A 19204-nucleotide genomic window follows, 5' to 3' on the forward strand; every position below is an offset into this window, starting at 1 on the left:
CTCCATACTTCGCTCATGTTGCTGTGCTGATGTTGTAATTAAATCAAAAGGTGCTTCATCAATGTGTTGTTGTAGTGATGTGCACACTGTGTAATTTTCCATATTTTTTCCTGATAGCTCCCTAGACTTCAGGTCATTAATGAACCAGTTACATTCCTGTTTAATTAGTGACTATTCATCCTTGGCTCTTTTCACAAGAAATCTCCTGAAGTACATCCCCACCACCATTTAACAAAATTTTCACAATGTCTTTTCACACTGGACTGGCTTCAGACATGTTGTTCATAATTCTGTTTATTATGTCTGTCTGAGATTTACAGGGAAACTTTCCAGACTGCTAAACAAAGCAAACTGCATGGTACCATCATGATGTCCAATACTAATCAAATATGTTCAAGAAGTATCATGAATAATGAACCATTGCAACCACAGAAATTTTGTTTTATTTGAATAGTGATTTACATCATTCAATTCATTCCCATTTACATTCACGAATTCATTCAAGGGAATTAGTGAAACTATTCAACCCCACAAAAGAACATCATGTTTACCTGAGAGTAACCATTTATCGTAAGGGCTTTGAAGCATGTGTTACTGCCACGTGTCAATTTCAGCAGTGGGTATGTTCATTGTACATTAAAATTAGACACAATGGACCCTTGTGTACAACTCCTTACTTGTGATGTGAAATAATAATAATAATAACAGTGCAAGTTTAAAACATTTGTTCCTATAATAAATTAACACCAGCTATGGGAAATTAAAACAGTCAACAGCCAACAAGAAAATAAAAAGAATTCATGCACAATGGACTTCTATAATGACACCTAAAAAGTTTAAAATGCACTGGGAATACTTAAGAAAATTGGGTTAAAAGCAGAGACCACATTTGTGCTGTGATGTGTCACATGTGAGTGTGACAAATAATCACTTTCACTAAACATTATGTTAGTGTGCATGTGGTAATGGTGCATAACATATTGCTTTTCCTATTAGTTTATAAAGATGCCTGGAACTTTCAGAGCTCAGCTTAAAAACAATAGGCAGACACTGCAGAGTAATGGAGGATTCTTGAGCTTGTACTGCCCTCTGTGGACAGCTTTGCACAATACAGTACAACATTTTATATTTTCAGTTTTATAATATCATTAAATTGAGGACTGATTGATAAAGAGAATTTTTAATAATAAATGATTATTTACATCTGAAGTTAATAAAGGAATGCTGAGAAAAAGAGAAACTGTATATTAAGGCAAATCAATGATAATTATCAATCCTGAAAAGTGTAAAAATGTAATTTAGTAGAGGCTGCAGTAGCAGGCTGCCGGATCAATAGTGTCCCGAGCAGTGATCACTTGCATTCTATAGTTTGTCTTCACCCGTAATTTGGAAATGAGTTGTGACATATAAGGCGTAGACGCAGGATGTGCATCCAGAATCACCAGCTTCTTCATCTTCTGCAGCTCACTGAGTTTTAGAAACTCCTCCTCAGTTACATTTAGGTAGCTAGATATAAGAAATCATATATAAGAATCATATATAATCATATATAAGAAATAACTGTAAACTAAACTAAACCTCACCGTAGGTTGAGTGTCTGAAGCAAGGGGAAGAGTTTTGGAATTTCCTTAATGGAGCTGCAGTGACTGGAACATTGATCCAGGTGAAAGTGCTGGAGGCCAGGCACCGCCTTCCCAATGATCCTCAGTGCCTCAGGCTCTGCCATCACTCTTGTAAGGGTCAGGCACTTCAACGTTACCGGTAAGGACTGAGCATATATGCTGAGAGGATATCCCTCTGAAACACAGACAGAACAAAAATGGTGCTAGCTGTGTGTCCATATTGTTTCATTTCATTTAAGAGCTCTTTAAAATGTCAAATGTTATAATTTAAGTAAATAATTCAAAATATATACACCTACACTGACCAGATCATCATGCCAATTTAAAACAGAAACATCACATTGTCTTAACCAGTTTACCTGAGGTAAAAGCAAACACCAGGCACCAATGATGTTCTGGATACAGATCCCTGTACAAATATCAACCCCTGGCCAACATTTTACACAAGATATGTCCCATACTGTGCAGCTTTGAAACAGAGTTAAAGAAAAGTTAGCTTGGAAACTCACGAGTGACACTTAGCCCAGTCAGATGAGTCAGGTTGTTAAGCCACACTTTCAGGTGGCACATACTGGGCTCCATCGCCCGATCTCTGTACTGCACTGTCAGGTGCTGAAGGGTAGGGAGGTGCTCCAGAGCAAAAGGCGATAGGGCCGGGTCCATGTAGTTTAGCAGTTCCAGTCTTGTTAGTCCAGCATGTCCTCTCTTTTTGTCTTTAAATGTAAATGTAAATGTCTTGCAGATTAAAGAATTCCCATTAGATGGTGCTGATACGTGTAGAGATAGAAAAGACCTGTGTCTGTCATGAGTGGAAGTTAATATAAATGGTACTCACGCTCCCTCTAGGGGTACACTGAAGTGAAAGTGATTATGTTTACATGCAGTGTAGTTTCTACTCTTAATATACTCCATGTGCAGAACACCAACCTTATGTGTTCAAGTGTCACAATGGTGGTACTTGGACACCTGGCCCTCATTGTGAAAAGACAGAGTAAAAGTCAAAGTGATGCTCACCTGGAGAGGTTTTTTGTAAGGAAAAGTAGTTGTCAGGAAGAGAGCCGAACATGGTCCAGAATTTCAACGAGAGCTCTGTAAGGTTTGGTAAACACCTCAACATGTCATGAAAAGTCTGTCTGGGGATGGGGGCGTTCCCCTCGTGGTAATGAAGCACGGTCAGGTTGGAGAGGCGCGACACCGCGCTGACGATTTCGGACCTAGGGACGCAGTGGACCTCGCATATGCAGAGATGCGTGAGCTGCGACAAGGGCGCCAGCATCCCAGCAAGGCCAGTCGGCAAGCGACACCTCCGGATTACGAGTTTCTCCAACTCTGCGAAGTGTCTGAGGAAGGCGAACCCAGCGACGTCATTACACAGATCAACTGTGATGGACCTGAGCGAAGGCAGAGACGCGGCAATCAGCTTCCACTCCTTCAAACTCGCCTTCTGCACCACCACTGATCGGATCCTCCTGCGACGGAGCGCGTTCCAGTACATACGGCTGTAAGAGCTCATTGCCTTCAGCACCACCACGTCGCCTCTCCAAAGCGAATGGTGATCTATGAGTCGTTTAAAATGTTTGCAGCACGTCCGCACGTGCCCTTTGTCGGTGGCTGAGAGGTACTGGAACACGTGGAGCCAGATCTCCTCCGGCAGCAGCGTCCTCGCCATGACGTTTTCGGTCTTCTTTGATGGAAACGAAACGACATAAACATCGTTATTAAATACATGTCACTTACACTTTAAAACCCAGCGACTGCTACATGTTAGCAGCAGCCTTGTCGCATCTTAGTGACGTGGCAGGGCTGAACTGTTTACGGAAGTGGCGTAATTAAAACGCGCACACACTAACGGGTGGGAAATTCAAAATCGGACGGTGAGTGTTGACTGCGGCCGTCTGCTCGTTTGAGCAATGGCCTGTTTTACTTTCACGCGTATTCGACTCGCACGCCGAAAGGACACAATTATTTAAACGGAAACTCGCATAGAACCAAATATGTGATTTGTTACGTTTATAAGCATTTAATTCACTATGTTGCTGTTATGATTCTAACTTTATTTTCTGTTCTCTGTATGAGTGATAAATAAAAACTTTTTTTTCCTCCCCTCAGTTGTTCAGCACAACTCGACTCCTAAATGGATCATTCGGGCTGCATATAGCTGCTTAGCTGTTTATTTCAACGAGTTTTAATTAGTCGATCTGCTCTTTCATGCGCCTTAGTCATGTTTGTTTCGGATCAGAGAGGCAGGCTCTATCACGGCCCGAACATATCCCCGCCGGACAAAGACTCTGGAACTCGGACGTACGAACGGCCGAATCGAAACTTCGCTTTAATGAACTCGACGGCGGAGCACTGCGAAGTAACCGGGCCGAACATCCCGTCCGATCTGAGCAGCATTACTGACGACTGCAGGACTCGTTCACGTCACGATCTCCATCTCTTTCCACCGCACGTGAGGTCGGCTGGGATCATAGTCAAGCCCATCATTGAATCCCCCGCCAAAATCTTTGCGAGGATGAAGTCTAAAGTAGGCGAAAATATGGCACCTCTTCTCTATAGGGATGGCAAACATTCAAATAATTCCACTCCCATAAAGAAACCCAGCACTAAGGCTAGTCCGCCTCCTCTCTTGACACACAGTTTATCAAAACCTGCTGAGGTTTTGGGCTTTAACCCTGAAAAAGGTCTAAACATTGTTATACGCAACAGCCCTGCCAAATGCTGGCATTCAGATGATGCTCAAAATTTGCTGAACTACAACAGAGATGTGAACCACATAAAGGAAAGGAAACTCAGACCAGCTCTGCAAGGTGGAACCTCTATATCAAAAGTTCAAGCTCTATATCACTACCTCCTGTACACACAACTGATCTCAACTCATACACTCTCTTAATACACAGATTCTAACGTCTTGCAACCTGTCCTAAATTCTCCTGCAAAGATATTTGCTATGATGAAGGCACAAAAAAAACAGCATCAAGCTGTTAATCTGCTATGCCAAGCTCAGCATGGTGGTATGTTTAGCTCATATGATCAGTGGACTTTTTGAATGTCAATGACTGTTTGAATGAATGTTTTTTTATATGCCATTGGATTAGATTGCGGGCCAGTGTTTCGGGAAATAAGCTTCCACGACATCAATGTAGATGATGTTGATGCAAGCGACAGAGCTGACGAGACCATGCATGGAGTCGGCGAGTCAGAGCGCAAATCTCCACAACGGCCAGAAAAGGCAGCCAATGGTGAATGTATGCAGCACCCTGAGCTAGTGCATGACCCTCTCCTGCATATGTCCCCCCGCCTCTCCATCCCGGCGAAGGAGAAGGTTGTGATGAACCACAGGCTAAGGAGGAGGGCAGTTGCAGCCAGTGAAGAGGAGGAAAATGTGAGTGCATGCAACTAACTTCTCTCTTAATAATCCAATTAGTCACTTTTTTTTGCCTTTGTAATGGATTAGTTGGACTGAGCGCTCACTTTTGACCTATATTTCTAAAAGGATTTTTTCTAATCAGTTTTTTTATTTAGTGATGCCACTAAAGTGCATTATGACAGACCTAGTGTACTAATGTATAGCTAGTAAATGTTCAAACAATACAGCAATACAGTTTCTAATGTATTGTATGTATGGGCTGTTATACATTTTTAACACAGGTTGATGGAATTCATCTCAGAAACTGGGTCTTGAAGCTGAACCAAAACCAACTCTGGGTAGATGGAATTCGAGTGTAAGTCAGACAGAGTTTTTAACTGAAGTACTGCATCCAAAAACATCTGGCCTATATTGTTAATTGGGTTTTTGTCTGTTACTTTACTTTTTATTACTGCATTATACAGTGATAACAGACTGCACTGGCACAGCAACGTTATTGTTGAGCGACTTGCCAGCAACATTGTGAAAACAATCTCTGGGAGCACATACATCCTGCAAGGAAAGATGGCTAGAGACTATAACACACGTGAGTATTGACAAGTGCCACTGAGTGTTTACCATCATTCTTACTGATCAGTCATGGTGACTTGTTTTCTTTATGACAGCGTTCCCAAAATGGTTTCTGAACAAGTTCCTCTTTGGCTTCCCCAAGATGTGGAATGACCACCTGGAGAAATTCATAGCAGAATCCAAGAGGTTTTAATAATTTTCTCGTGCTGTGTATTGGTAGTTATGTTGTGATATAATTAGAGCTGTGCTGTTAATACTCTTAAACTGAAATACTGATGTTTCACATTAAAAAAAAAAAAAATTGGGCATTTTATGTATATGGGGTAAATCAGATGGTACAAATCAGGGTTATTGTCACTCCTTTCTTTACTGTATACAGTAGGAGGAACATTAAAAAGATGAACATCTCTGCATCAGCCAAAAATCAAAAGGAAGTTTCTGATTTGCCATCTCAAGTTACCAAGAAAGACCCCCCCTTGGGTGAGTACAGCTGGTGGAATTAGTAGGCTTGGACTATACATTGATATTACATTAACTGTTGAAGTATATATTTTTTACACACTGCATTCAGGCATTTGACCTTTGACCTTCAATTTGACCTTCATTCTTCAACAAACTTAAATGTCATTTTTTATGTGTGTTTTAATTAGATGAAAATTGTACAGTGCACAGACCTGTGAATATTTTTTTTTACTTAAATGTAAGGGGAAACTTTTGTATTAATAATATGACTTTAAATGGCACATATGTATGTATGTATACATACCTCAAACATTTAATACAGTTAAGATGTGCATTGTCTCAGAAAGCAGTGGGGATGTGCAGTATTGTGTGACGACATCCTCTGCATTGAAGGGATTCTCTGTAAAAGGTTACAGTTTGTGTGTTGTATTATAACCTGGAATTCTTGGTTTTAGGAGTGGCCACACCCACTGGGACTGTTCTGCCAAGCAATGTAAAGGTGTCACGCAGTGGGCGCCTCATCAAGCCCCCACTGGAATTCTGGAAAGGGGGCCGTGTCATTGTGGACTATGACATGAATGTCAGTGTCATGGAGGATTACTCAGTTTTACATGTGGTCAGTGGCTGTAACATAATTTCTCCAGAATTCATTGATGTTTGAACAGAACACAGTATGAGTTGTTGTTGTTGTTATTCCGCTGTTATTATGCAGTCACTGACTGGAAACAAAATGGCGAAGCACCAGAAACTGAAAAATGTGCTGCTTTCAACTATCAAAAAAGGTGATTATTTTTATGGTTTGTTTTTAAATAGATTATGTTTGTTTAAATGATTATATGTTATATTTTTCTAGCAGATTCGCTCTTCAGTGACAATGATGCTGATTCAGCTCCTTTAAGGAAAGTTAAATACCAGCGTAAGTTGCGTACACTCCCTTCCACAGACAAAGATTTATCTGTGGTGAACAGCTCTGTATTCCAATCAAATTCAAACAAACCTGATGACCCACCAATCGAGCAAGTCAAAGGAACATTGGTTGGTGCCACACCCAGTTCAGAAACAAACCAAAATTCAGATACAAACCATACCAGGGCAACAAACTCCTGGAGAGGACGGTCTCGAGTCAGAGGAGGCAACACAACAGAAATCTCAGATCCCAAGAACTCTGAGACTCATTCGAAGGGGGGGCGTTTGTCTGAAGCTGTGGATCTTGTAGAGCCCAGACGTCTCCGTAGTAACTCCAGGAAAGGCTGCCAGCGTGAACAGCCCACAGACAAAACTCGTAATAGGGTTCAAAGTGAGCCTGTGTCCAAAATACGGTCAAACCCTAAAGACAAACATAGCTTAGGCCAAAGCTCTTGCCTGGTTTCCTCTAAGGTATTCCCAGAGGACCTACGTCCCCTTAGAAGTAAATACCATGTAAGAACCAGATCTCTTGAACAGCCTCGTACCTCTGTGCATAATGGCAACAAAACTGAAACAAAGCCCACAGCAACAAAAGCGGAGTCGGGGAGTAATAAAAAGCAATCCAATGCCAGAAAGAAGAGGACCAGCCCCAGAAACTGCAATTTGTCCTACAATGCTAATGCTGAGGATTGTGTGGAAGATGTCTTTACAGATGATGTTCAGCGAAAAACTAAGGACAATACCAAATCCAGACACACTATGAAAAAGCGTCCAGCAGTGTCCAGTAATTCTGTTCCAGATGGTAATAATTCCACAGTTTCTTTAGTGAATGGACACAGCAGGCAGAAACAAGAACTAAGCAATTTCAAAGCAGGAAACACATCCAAGAGCAAGGGAGGGACAAAGAAAATGAAAAAAGTGAATCAACCAGAGGATCTGGATGATAAATGGATGGAGAGTGAACTGCAGAGGCTTCAGGAGTAAGCTATGCTGCATTTTTATATTGTATATATCTAATAAAATAAATAGATTAGTATTAATAAAATATGAATTAGTAAAATGTGCCATTTTCCCTATCTTTCTCTCATTTTCAGTGCTGTCTGCTCCCTGCCTAAGCAGAGCAGCACATTCTGGCTGAATGTTGCCATGGCAGTGGGCACGCGTTCCCCTGAGGAGTGCCAGGAGCAGTACTCTGCAAAAGAACAGACATGGCAGACACAGCCCTCAGCCAGCCACGGGCAAAAGAAAAACAAACAGAAAAACGAGGAACCAGGTTACAGAACTTGAATTGTATTGAGCTAAGAGTGTATGAATGCATGTTACAATATGAGATATACAATAATGAACAATATATTACCAAAAAAAATCTTGCTCTCTAACCACTTCTAAAGACATCATAGCAGGACTGAAAATACTTTGATGTCAATAATTTGAGGTCAATGTCACTGGTTGTGTACATGTCTTTTGTTGTTATACACATAGCCAAGGAAGTACCTCAGATCACTGCCAGAGCAGGCACGTTAAAGAGAAAGCGGCAGATCCGAGAACTCCTAGACCACATGCCCAAAGATGACCACGATGATATCTTCAGCAGCTCTCCATTACAGAACAAAATTGTCAAGGTGTGTCAAGGTCAATTTCTTCAAACCTGAAATGGCTGTTAATTAAAATCCAGGGTTAAAAAATACAGTTTACATACCAAAAGTTCACATACATTGTATAAAAAGACATACGTTTTTTGACTGTCTGATATTAAATCATACAAAACCCTTTCAGTTTTAGGCCCGTTCGGATCCCCGAAATAATTTCTGTTGGCTAAATGTCAAAATAATGTGTGAAGATTTTTTTTATTACTTTCTTCAAAGTCAAAGGTTTACATACATTTACTTAGTATTTGGTAGAATTGCCTTTAAACTGAATGACTTGACTCAAACGCTTTGGGTATCCCTCCAAAAGCATCTCACAATAGTTTAATGGAATATAGGCCCATTCTTCCTTACATAACTGGTGTAATTTAGTCAGGTTTTTAGGCTGCCTTGCTCTCACACATCTTTTCAGCTCTGACCACAAATTTTCTGTGTGATTGAGATCAGTGCTTTGTGATGGCCACTCCAAAACATTGACTTTGTTGTCCTTAAGCCACTTTGTAACAAGTTTTGCAGTATGCTTGGGGTCATTGTCCATTTGGAAGGCTCATTTGTGCCCCATCTTTAACTTCCTGGCTGATGTCTTGAGACGCTGCTTCAATATTTCCACATACTGTTGTTTCTTCATGATGCCATCTATTTTGTGAAGTGCACCAGTCCCTCCTGCAGCAAAACACCCCCAAAACATGATGCTGCCACCTCCATACTTCACAGTTGGGATTGTGTTCTCAGGCTTGAAGGCTTCCCCCTTTCCCCTCCAAATATGACAATGGTCATCATGACCAACAGTTCAATTTTTGCTTCGTCAGACCACAGGACATGTCTTCAGAAATTAGGGTCTTTGTCCCTGTGTGTGTTTGAAAAGTGTAATCTGGCTTTTTATGTCACTTTTGGAGTAATGGCTTTTTCCTCGCTGAGTAGCCTTTCAGCACATGTCTGTACAGGACTTGTTTCACTGTGGATAGTGATACACTCTTACCAGCTTCAGCCAGAATGTTCAGAATCTGCCTTTGTTCTGGTATTGATATGTTTATTCAGCACCAGATCATGTTCATCTCATGGACTCAGGAGCAGCCTTACCCACTATCAAATCAAGTTGTGTCAGTTAACCTACCAGGTGCTTCCAAAGCCATGACATCATCATCATCTGGGCTTTGCCAAATAGTTTAAATGCATAGTAACCTTAGTGTATGTAAACTTTTGACTTTGAAGAAAGTAATAAAAAATCTATAAAAAATCTCACACATTATTTTTTTACATTTAGCAAATAGAAATTATTTTGGGAATCCAAATTTTTGTCTTAGCCTCAAGCTACTTCCACCCTGATCCCCTGTCTAAAGTATGACAAAGTAGTACCATGATGTGGTGACTTCAGTTACTTACTGAACCAGCCATTAGGAGGCAGCATCTCAGCGACTCATTCAGCCACAGGTGGAATCCTCACTTCCACGGGCTGTTGTACGCTGTGAATGAGCACTGTCTAGATAGAATCATAAGTGTGTAGGATTTGGAAAATCTATAGGTCAGTGACAAGGTACAGCAATTTATTCATGGAGCATCTTGCATCAAAGTTCTGACCGCCTTCTGTCTGCCCCCCCACCAGCACAGGTGTTGGGGTTGTTATCTCCTTGTTGACAACTCCTTGAGCCATCAAAGATCAAGTGGCCTCTGTGTATCAGGCTGATTCTGACGAATGTACTACACATTATAAGTGATGATACAGTGTAAATGGTAAACAATGCTGTATGTGATAACAATATGTGATGTAAGGAAAGTCATTGAAGGAGAAAATATGAAGGAGTCCAACCACAGTTTTGTTAGACAGCATCACATTTCCTTTTACTCATTTATGGGATCAGATTTTGAAAATATTGTCGCACCAATTTAGAATTGTTTACTTTTTTTGTTTCAATAAAGTTGCCCTCATTTTCACACAATGGAGAGGGGCCTGGGCAGAGCTGTCTGGAGCAGAACCTCAGAACACCCACTTCCAGCATCCTCCCTGGAGTGAAAACGCCGCAGTGTCTTCTTGTCAGCCCTGGCATGATCCATTCCATTAACAGGTAATCTCAGACTCTGTTGCCCTTTTTACTTCTTTACCCTTAGAACAAAGATGAAAATGAATTACACCCAAGCTGAATTCTTCTCTCCCTCTTTTCTGCCCTCTAAGGAATGACAATGACAGGTATATGTTCCGCTTCCAGAAAATGAGAGGAAAGCGGGGTAAAGCTTCTTCAAAGGTAGAAAGGAGGCAGTGAGCCGTTTGCATACTCTAAGCTTTGCTGTTTGTGTGATTCATTGCTTTATCCTCAGTATACATTAATTATTGCAATGAATATATGAATCTTTGTTCAATAGGATGATTCAGCCCCTTCAACACCAAAATCCATGGACCAACCTAAAAGGAGCTTTATAGGTGTGTTTATAGAATACATCATCATCTATTTAACTGTGTATTTAACCTTGAATAATTACAAAATAATTCTCTTCATTCTCTAGCGGAAAATGACTCTTTTGTTGTGTGGAAGATGTTTTCTGATAAAGAGCTTCCCTCTGGACCCTGTGATGATAGTGAGGAAGAAGACTATTATTTTGTGGATGAAGCCTGAATTAATATAGTAAATTCTGTACTGTTTAAAATTTTATATGGATTTTTAAAGATGGACGATTTATTGTTTTAGAATATATAAAGATGTAAACATGTCCATTATGTTATTTTTTTTTTAGTGAACAATGTTCTTTTAACTCATCCATTTATGTTCTGTTTAAAATGTTAAAATATATATATATTCTTCCCTTGGCAGCTGTCTTAATCTGAGACACTACTGTACCAATAGTTTTTTTCCCCAAATCTCTCGTGTTTTAATAAAATATTTCTATAATAAATACAATTTTTAAAAAAAAAAATCTAATCCCTGTTTTAGTTCCATAGGGGTTGGGGGTATACCAGAATCAGAATATGTTTGTCATTGTAACAAGTACAACAAAACTAGGTGCAGTCCCTGAGCTGAAGCGATATCTTACATACTGTGTGTAAAAGCCACACAGTAGACAAGACAACTAGCATATATACAATACAAAATACCGGCAGTATAAAGGAGAGTATAACGGCTCAAGGTCAGTGGTGGCCTAGCGGGTAATCCATAATCAGGAGGATCCATAATCAGAAGGTTGCCAGAAAGAATCAGGAGACGCCAAGGTGCCACTGAGCAAAGCGCCGTCTCCACACACTGCTCCATTCATGGATGCCCAACATGGGTGTGTTTCACAATGACATTTCTTTAAAAATATTCTAACCATTTCTAAAGACCACAACGTTTCGAGCAACTTCCTCAAATCTATATAACTTTTGTGTAGTTTACAAGTACCTAATTCTAAAAGATATCAGAGAACAACACAACACGTTTGCCTTGTATGAATAGCGTCAGGCTGTAGGTCACCGGGGGGCTGGCTGTGCTTCCTTGTTTACTCCCCCGAATCAGCAGCTGACGGGATCACGTGATCACGGCACGTGACCGGCGCTCCAAACCAGTCTCGCGCTTCTCCTTTGCGACTCTGCGCTGTTCTTTACAATGCGGCTCCTGTGAGTATCTGCGGGACGCTTTATTTGCTGTTTCTCCTCGTTCCACAAATTTAGCTCCACTCATCAGCGGCTTTGGTTCTGTGTTTTTTTTGTGTTAGTCTTTTTTTTTATAACAGCGTGCGTGTACTGCCATATTGTAGCGTTTTCGCTGCAGCATGTCGCCCGTTGTGTTGCCTCGTCCGAAGAAATTAGTTAAAATGTGTAGCCTGACTGAAGCCGAGTCAGGAAGCGGAGAATAATGGGGTGGTCTGTGCTTCTCCTGGTTTAGGGTGACCGTTTGCGCGCTGCTCTGCTGCGCGCTTGTCTGCTCCGAGCTCCTTCACCTTGAAGCTGACCAGGACACTTCGTGAGTACAACTGTTTTCAATGTCATGAACCGCACATATAAGGGCTTTTATCAGCCTTGCCCACTACTTTAATTTCTTCACTTACAAACATTTACTCCCAAACATTTAAGAACTTTGAACTCCTTATAGTCTAACTTCAAGTGGAAAATGAAGTGATTGTCATTGTGAAACACTGACCTCAGTGGCACCTTGGTGGATCAGGATTCGAACCAGCAACCTTCTGATTACGGGGCTACTTCCTTAACCGCTAGGCCACCACTGCCCCAACAGGCAACTTTAAATAAAAAACATGCATCATACCTACATGCCACCATTATCTTGTGCCATTTCTTCAGCATCAAGTCCACTCTGCTGGTCCATTATTTGTCATTTCTGTGTAAAGGGTTCTAGTGTGAATTAATTTCATTCATTGGTAGTAGTTTAATGGTGGACACACTTACCTATGAACCAAAATACCATAGTTCAAACCCCTCATCCTACCTTTGTGTCCCCGAACAAGACTCTAAACCCTGAGTGACTTACTGATTGGACAAGGGTGTCTGCTAAATGCTGTAAATGTTAATCTCCTGTGCAGGACTTTGAGGCTTTGACCTCAAAGTGCCTAATTGGAGGCCTGTACTCATGAATCATGAGCTCATTTTCTTTTAATTTTTCTTAATGTTTCAGGGTGCCGTCAGATTGGACCCATGTTGGAAGAGCTGCTCCTCATGTGAAGGTGGAGCTCATGTTTGCCCTGAAGCAACAAAATATAGATCATATGAAAAGTCTTCTGGAGAGAATCTCAGACCCTGACTCACAGCAATATGGTACTTTTTTTCTGTTTTTCTGCTGTCATGCTTCCAGATCCTCTTTTTCTTACTTTCTTTACTTTGCATTGCCTGGGGTTTGGAAACTTGTCTCATTCTTTTCTTTTAGGAAAGTATTTAAGCCTGGAAGAAGTGGCATCATTGGTGCGCCCATCAGAATTGACTCAGAAGGTGCTGGGCAGCTGGCTGCAGCATCATGATGTCCAGAACTGCCAAACTGTTGTTTCGCAAGACTTTCTACAGTGTGCTGTGACTGTAGAGTATGGAGCACCACATATTAATCTGCATGTTTGTCTTCTTACAACCTTTTTCTCACTGTATCAGCAGTGTCTAATTTATGTTTTCAGATCAATTTTAATACATGGGCTCAAATGGACTTTCAGTAATTTGCAGTGACATTTGCAGTGAAAAAAAGCATTGACTTGATTGCAACCATGGTCTAATTTTCTCTAGTGGTTCTTATATTTTTTTGCTGTTGCTCTCAGGGTGGCCGAGACTTTGCTTCAAGGAAGTGAATTCCACTATTTCAGAAGAGATGACCAGTCCTTAGTGCGATCATTAGCTCTGTACTCTGTTCATGAGGACATTTCTCAGCACCTTGACTTTGGTGGGTGTGCATTTTTCATTTGTCAGGAAATGCTGTAAATGTTAATCTCCATGTCTTTTAGTGAAACATGGTGATGAAGTGTTGTGACAGAATAGAAATGTATTAACTAGGTTGGGTTGATATTAATAGGTTGTACAAATACAAGGGACTTCTTTATTCTAGCTGGACATTCTGTGCAGAATCTAACATGATATTCTTTTTTTCCCCTTTTATAACAGTGGGAGGGGTTCACCGCTTTCCACCCAAGAAACAGGAAGTTGCTAAAAGCTTGACCAGCAGAGGACCTGCAGAGGCAGGGTTTCACCTTGGAGTGACTCCTGCAGTTCTCAGAGAGCGCTACAATCTGAGCGCATCAGATGTAGGCTCTGTGGAGAATAACAGCCAGGCTGTAGCGCAGGTATGGAATGTTGAAAGCATTATAAAGTACATTATAAGGCACACGTTGTTACAGCGATTGAAGTATAAATGATTGAAACCAAAACCAATCCCATAAAAATATGTGAATTGGAGGATCTCACAGTTCACAGAGACCATGGCATGTGTCAGTTTATTGTCATTGGTCAAATCAAAGGACACCTTTTGGTTATTTTAATCTACTTGTTTCTACTAGTTTCTGGAACAGTTCTATCATCCAGCAGACCTGGCTGAATTCATGAGCCTTTTTGGTGGAGGATTCCAGCACCTCTCTACAGTGGACCGGGTTGTGGGCACCCAGGGGGGAGGTAAAGCTGGTCTGGAAGCCAGTCTTGATGTGGAGTACATCATGAGCACTGGGGCCAACATCTCAACATGGGTCTTCACAAATCCAGGTATGCAGTGACTAGGGTTATCCCTCAAAGTTATAGGCTCTGGCCTTGCTAAATTCTAATGTTGTGCCCTGTTATTTTTTCATTTTATACACATTAAAATTATGGCATTTATCAGACACTTTTATCCAGAGTGACTTACAATCAGTAGTTACAGGGACAGTCTGATTGGAGACATAAATAAAAATAAAGTGATTGTCACTTGTGATACACAGCAGCGCTGCACAGCACACAGTGAAATTTGTCCTCTGCATTTAACCCATGAGCAGTGGGCAACCATGACAGTGGGCAACAGTGCTTTGCTCCGTAGCACCTTGGCAGGTTGGGATTCGAACCGGCAACCTTCTAATTACGGGGCCGCTTCCTTAACCTCTAGGCCACTGCATAAGGGCATTTAATAAAAGAGGAATTGTGGCATTATATTCAAAAAGACTTGAATCTGTAATTATTGCTAAATGTGCATCGACAAAGGCTGTTTGTCGATGCACATTTTTGCGCAAAGGCTGTTAATACTTATCCGGGCCGCTGCGGTGAAAGTGCTGAATCCTAACCACTAGACCACCAGGGACCTTTGAATATGTGTCTTTGTTGCCTTCTGGTTCATAGGCAAGTATGTTGACCGCTAGGCTACTACCATGTCAGGTGACTTGTCAGGTCAGATAGTTTACATTTTTTCTCATGCTCAGGACGTCATGAGTCCCAGGAGCCCTTCTTGCAGTGGATGGTTCTGCTTAGCAACATGTCTTCAGTGCCATGGGTCCACACAATCAGCTATGGTGATGATGAGGACAGCCTGTCCACAGCCTATATGATGCGCATCAACAATGAGTTCATGAAGGCTGGCCTCCGAGGCCTTTCCATGCTTTTTGCCTCAGGTGTGTCTACAAACATATATATATGTTATTTTTTCCCCTTTTACCAAAGATATGCCATTGGTTAAATAGGTGATTCTAAACTAGCCTCCGTAAATTTGAGCATCTTTTTTTCTTTTCTTCAGGGGATAGTGGAGCTGGATGTCGACACTTGACCAAAGAAAATGTATTCAGGCCAAGCTTTCCAGCATCAAGGTTTGTATCACAGCTTTATCACAGATCAGTTCTTATTACATCTATTCAAACTAGTACAGACTGAATAATCACCTTCAGAGTCATGAGAATAAAACAATAAAAACTAGAATAAAAAAGTATTGGTGTTGAGATACTAGAGAATTGCATGTGTATATTATTAATATAGCTGTTTCTATGTCATATATGAACACATTTTTTCAGCCCCTATGTAACTACAGTTGGTGGAACCTCTTTCAAGAACCCATACAAGGTCACCCATGAGATTACAGATTATATCAGTGGCGGTGGCTTTAGCAACATGTTTGAGATGCCTGACTACCAGGTCAGTTCATTGTAAATTTCACTCCTAATTGTCTTTCTGCCCCTCTAAGGCTTTTGTGCTATAATGCTGAAACAGCAAAATGTGCCCATGACATGAAATGTCAGAGGTACAGTGGGTACGGAAAGTAGTCAGAGCCCCTTAAAATTCTCACTCTGTTATATTTCAGCCATTTTTTCCCTCATTAATATACACACCGCACCCCATATTGACATAAAAACACAGAATTGTTGACAAAGAAAAACTGAAATACCACATGGTCCTAAATAGTCCTCAATAATGTTTAACTCCATTTGCTGTCCATGTCTTCTGATCATCCTTGAGATGGTTCTACACCTTCATTTGAGTCCAGCTGTGTTTGATTGGACTTGGTTAGGAAAGACACACACCTGCTCACAGCTCACAATGCTTGTCAGAGCAATATGAATGTGGCAAAGTAGAGTGCTATACTGGTCGAAAACCTTCTCCAGAGTGCTTAGGACCTCAGTGTGGGCCGAAGGTCAAGACAATGACCCCAAGCACACATCTAAAATAACGAAGGAATGGCTTCACAACAACTGAGTGACTGTTCTTGAATGGCCCAGCCAAAGACCTGACTTAAACCCAATTGAGCATCTCTGGAGAGACCTAATAATGGTTGTCCACCAACATTTACCATCCAACCTGCCAGAACTGGAGAGGATCTGCAAGAAGGAATGGCCGAGATTCACCAAATCCATTTTTTTTCCTCAAAAGATCAAAATGGTGACACTATTAAATACTGAGCAAATGGTCTGAATACTTAGGACATGATGTGATATTTCAGTTTTTCTTTGTTAATAAATCTTCAAAAATGTCAACAGTTTTTTTTTTCAGTCAATGTGGGGTGCTGTGTGAACATTAATGAGGAGAAAAATGAACTTAAATGATTTTAGCAAATGGCTGCAATATAACAAAGTGAAAATTAAGGGGGTCTGAATACTTTCTGTACCCACTGTATATTGCTGACCAACAAATTCACCCCTTCTTTTGTTTATCTGAAGGAGTGCAAAATGTTGCTTGGTATTTTTCAAGGTGACTGCAGTGAACTCCTATTTAAAAACTGCCCAGTCTCTTCCTCCAAATGGCTACTTCAACGCCAGTGGTCGGGCCTATCCGGATATAGCAGCACTCTCAGATAATTATTGGGTCGTCTCCAACAGGGTCCCTATCCCATGGGTGTCTGGCACATCGGTAAGTTTTTCCTGCATTGGTTTGTAATCAACATTGCTTTTTTGTACAGACTCTGTTTGCTGTGTTGTAGGCCTCTACCCCAGTGGTTGGGGGTATGCTCGCTCTCATTAATGACCAACGCTTCCGCAAAGGCCTTTCTGCTCTTGGATTCCTCAACCCCCGCCTATACAAGCTACAGGGAAAAGCTCTGTTTGATGTAAGTGATTCTCCCCGAATTAGAAATGATGTAACTGCATTTGATTGGTATGAACTACAGAAAAGACACTTTGCATCAGGGTTTTAAAAACCATTTATATCATTATTACTATAATTTATATCATTATTAATATAATGGATTATTACTATAAGGATCAAACTAAGCCTATACATTCGGAACTCATTACCTACTTTTAATTGGTTATTTATTTTTCTGGTCCTGATTGTTACAGGTGACTGAGGGCTGCCACATGAGTTGTTTTGATGAGCTGGTTCAGGGTCAGGGATTTTGTGCTGCTTCTTCATGGGACCCGGTCACAGGCTGGGGGACCCCAAACTACCCTGAAATTCTGAAAGCCATGTTAGATGCATAGAGCCCCTTCTACTGGCTAACCACTCTTGATGTTTGCTGCCTCCTTTGCTGACTTTGTATTGATTTTAATGAAATGCACTGGACAGATAATCTGCAGACTTTTTTTAGTTTAATCCAATTTGTCTCAATTGCTCAGGTTCCAGACTAATATTTATCTGACATGTCAATGGAAGAATTGCACTAATGCATCAGTTCTCTTTTATTTTTTGAGTGCTTTGTTGTAATGAGAAATAGACAAGCATTTTGCTTTTTTTCCCTACTGAGACTATAATCCATGACCTGTGCAATCCAAAAACCTCTTTTTTTTTGTTTATTGCAAATGCATTTGGGACTATGAAAACTGTACTGTACATATGAATATTTTTGATTTTGACTACCTGTGTATGATCTCGGTCACCAGACACTTTTTTTCTAAAGGGAATTTTAAATTGTGTAAATTTTATTATTATCTTCAGATTCTTCTGTTCAGACCATGAAGAATATGCAATTTGGGAAATTTATCAATTCAGCAGTTGCCTGATTTGAATAAACCCCTAAATCAATTTTGACCTTGGAATGTAGTGTTCATTAACCCAACCCTGTCAATTTTAAAATCTTTAATCAGTTTAATCCCAGTTTTTTTTCAATCCTGAACACACAAACATGCAGTTTTAAATTTTGGGGCAAGTTCTTATAAATTGGTCAAAGCCTATTTGCATACTTTAAATCATAATATTAAAACTGTGGCAGTGCCCACTAAGCACAGAATAATGAAGTTTTTTTTTATCATAAATTCATTATTGTGCATATAACCTCCATATTGTTTATAATCCATTTAGAGCAGAGAATATGGGTCACACTTTGTAGAAAGGGTTGTCTTTGGCCAGGCGAGGAGGTATGGAATACAAGATGTGATACAAGATTGAGGGGGAGGTGTCTGTGTGACAGGATCTGAAGTGGGAGGTGCTTGTGTGGTAGGACCTGGATTGGACAATAGGAGTGTGGGGGTGCAAACCAGCTGGTTGTCAGGAATTTCAAAGTCATCCCCTCCGCTATACCATTCATCTGTATTTCTCTCAAGTGTGGGGGTTACACTAATATTACAAACAGCATATGAGGTCTTGTAAGTCCAGTAGGTCCAACACATTGGATAATTTAAAAAAATGTAGTTAAGGCAATATTAACTTACATCAGTTGCCAAAAAGGTGTGTATTTCATTCAATACAATGTATTATGCTAGTGGTGGGCAGGCTACTTTTGGTCTTACTGTTGGTTGGAAATGTCCCTTGACATCATATATGCCTTGAAATTAAATGTGGAATTAGATTTTTATAG

General features: G+C 40.7%; 3 protein-coding genes across 7 annotated transcripts; 2 read left to right on the plus strand and 1 right to left on the minus strand.

The window, feature by feature from the left end:
• Positions 1–420: 420 nt before the first annotated feature.
• Positions 421–3453, minus strand: LOC114799594 (uncharacterized). Of its 2 annotated transcripts, XM_028996374.1 has the most exons (4): positions 2637–3453; positions 2132–2335; positions 1584–1797; positions 421–1506 (listed from the first exon to the last, which is right to left on the minus strand). In XM_028996374.1, the coding sequence occupies exons 1-4, from the start codon at positions 3289–3291 to the stop codon at positions 1299–1301; spliced, it is 1281 nt and encodes a 426-aa protein (XP_028852207.1). In that variant the 5' UTR covers positions 3292–3453; the 3' UTR covers positions 421–1298. The 2 variants fall into 2 exon arrangements, with proteins under 2 accessions (XP_028852207.1, XP_028852216.1); XM_028996383.1 differs by lacking the exon at positions 2132–2335.
• On the plus strand, positions 2729–11477 carry mis18bp1 (MIS18 binding protein 1). Of its 3 annotated transcripts, XM_028996284.1 has the most exons (17): positions 2729–3174; positions 3862–4432; positions 4523–4636; positions 4721–5007; positions 5274–5347; positions 5457–5578; positions 5658–5748; positions 5942–6042; positions 6480–6640; positions 6737–6806; positions 6878–7910; positions 8025–8203; positions 8413–8552; positions 10494–10639; positions 10747–10816; positions 10935–10992; positions 11076–11477. In XM_028996284.1, the coding sequence occupies exons 1-17, from the start codon at positions 3172–3174 to the stop codon at positions 11183–11185; spliced, it is 3330 nt and encodes a 1109-aa protein (XP_028852117.1). In that variant the 5' UTR covers positions 2729–3171; the 3' UTR covers positions 11186–11477. The 3 variants fall into 3 exon arrangements, with proteins under 3 accessions (XP_028852117.1, XP_028852099.1, XP_028852107.1); XM_028996266.1 differs by lacking the exon at positions 2729–3174 and having other exon boundaries at positions 3737–4432; XM_028996274.1 differs by lacking the exon at positions 2729–3174 and having other exon boundaries at positions 3737–4432; positions 6881–7910.
• A 588-nt stretch (positions 11478–12065) lies between these two features.
• tpp1 (tripeptidyl peptidase I) lies at positions 12066–19201 on the plus strand. 2 transcript variants are annotated; one of them, XM_028996361.1, is made up of 13 exons: positions 12066–12159; positions 12428–12505; positions 13172–13311; positions 13421–13571; positions 13797–13918; positions 14137–14315; positions 14529–14727; positions 15411–15599; positions 15722–15791; positions 15993–16113; positions 17164–17322; positions 17393–17518; positions 17751–19201. In XM_028996361.1, exons 1-13 carry the CDS (start codon positions 12149–12151, stop codon positions 17889–17891), a joined length of 1686 nt encoding a protein of 561 aa, XP_028852194.1. In that variant the 5' UTR covers positions 12066–12148; the 3' UTR covers positions 17892–19201. The 2 variants fall into 2 exon arrangements, 1 of the variants encoding a protein (XP_028852194.1); XR_003751253.1 differs by lacking the exon at positions 17751–19201 and having other exon boundaries at positions 17133–17322.
• Positions 19202–19204: the final 3 nt, after the last annotated feature.

The sequence above is a fragment of the Denticeps clupeoides genome, chromosome 1 (assembly GCF_900700375.1).
Source record: "Denticeps clupeoides chromosome 1, fDenClu1.1, whole genome shotgun sequence".
NCBI lineage: Eukaryota > Metazoa > Chordata > Actinopteri > Clupeiformes > Denticipitidae > Denticeps > Denticeps clupeoides.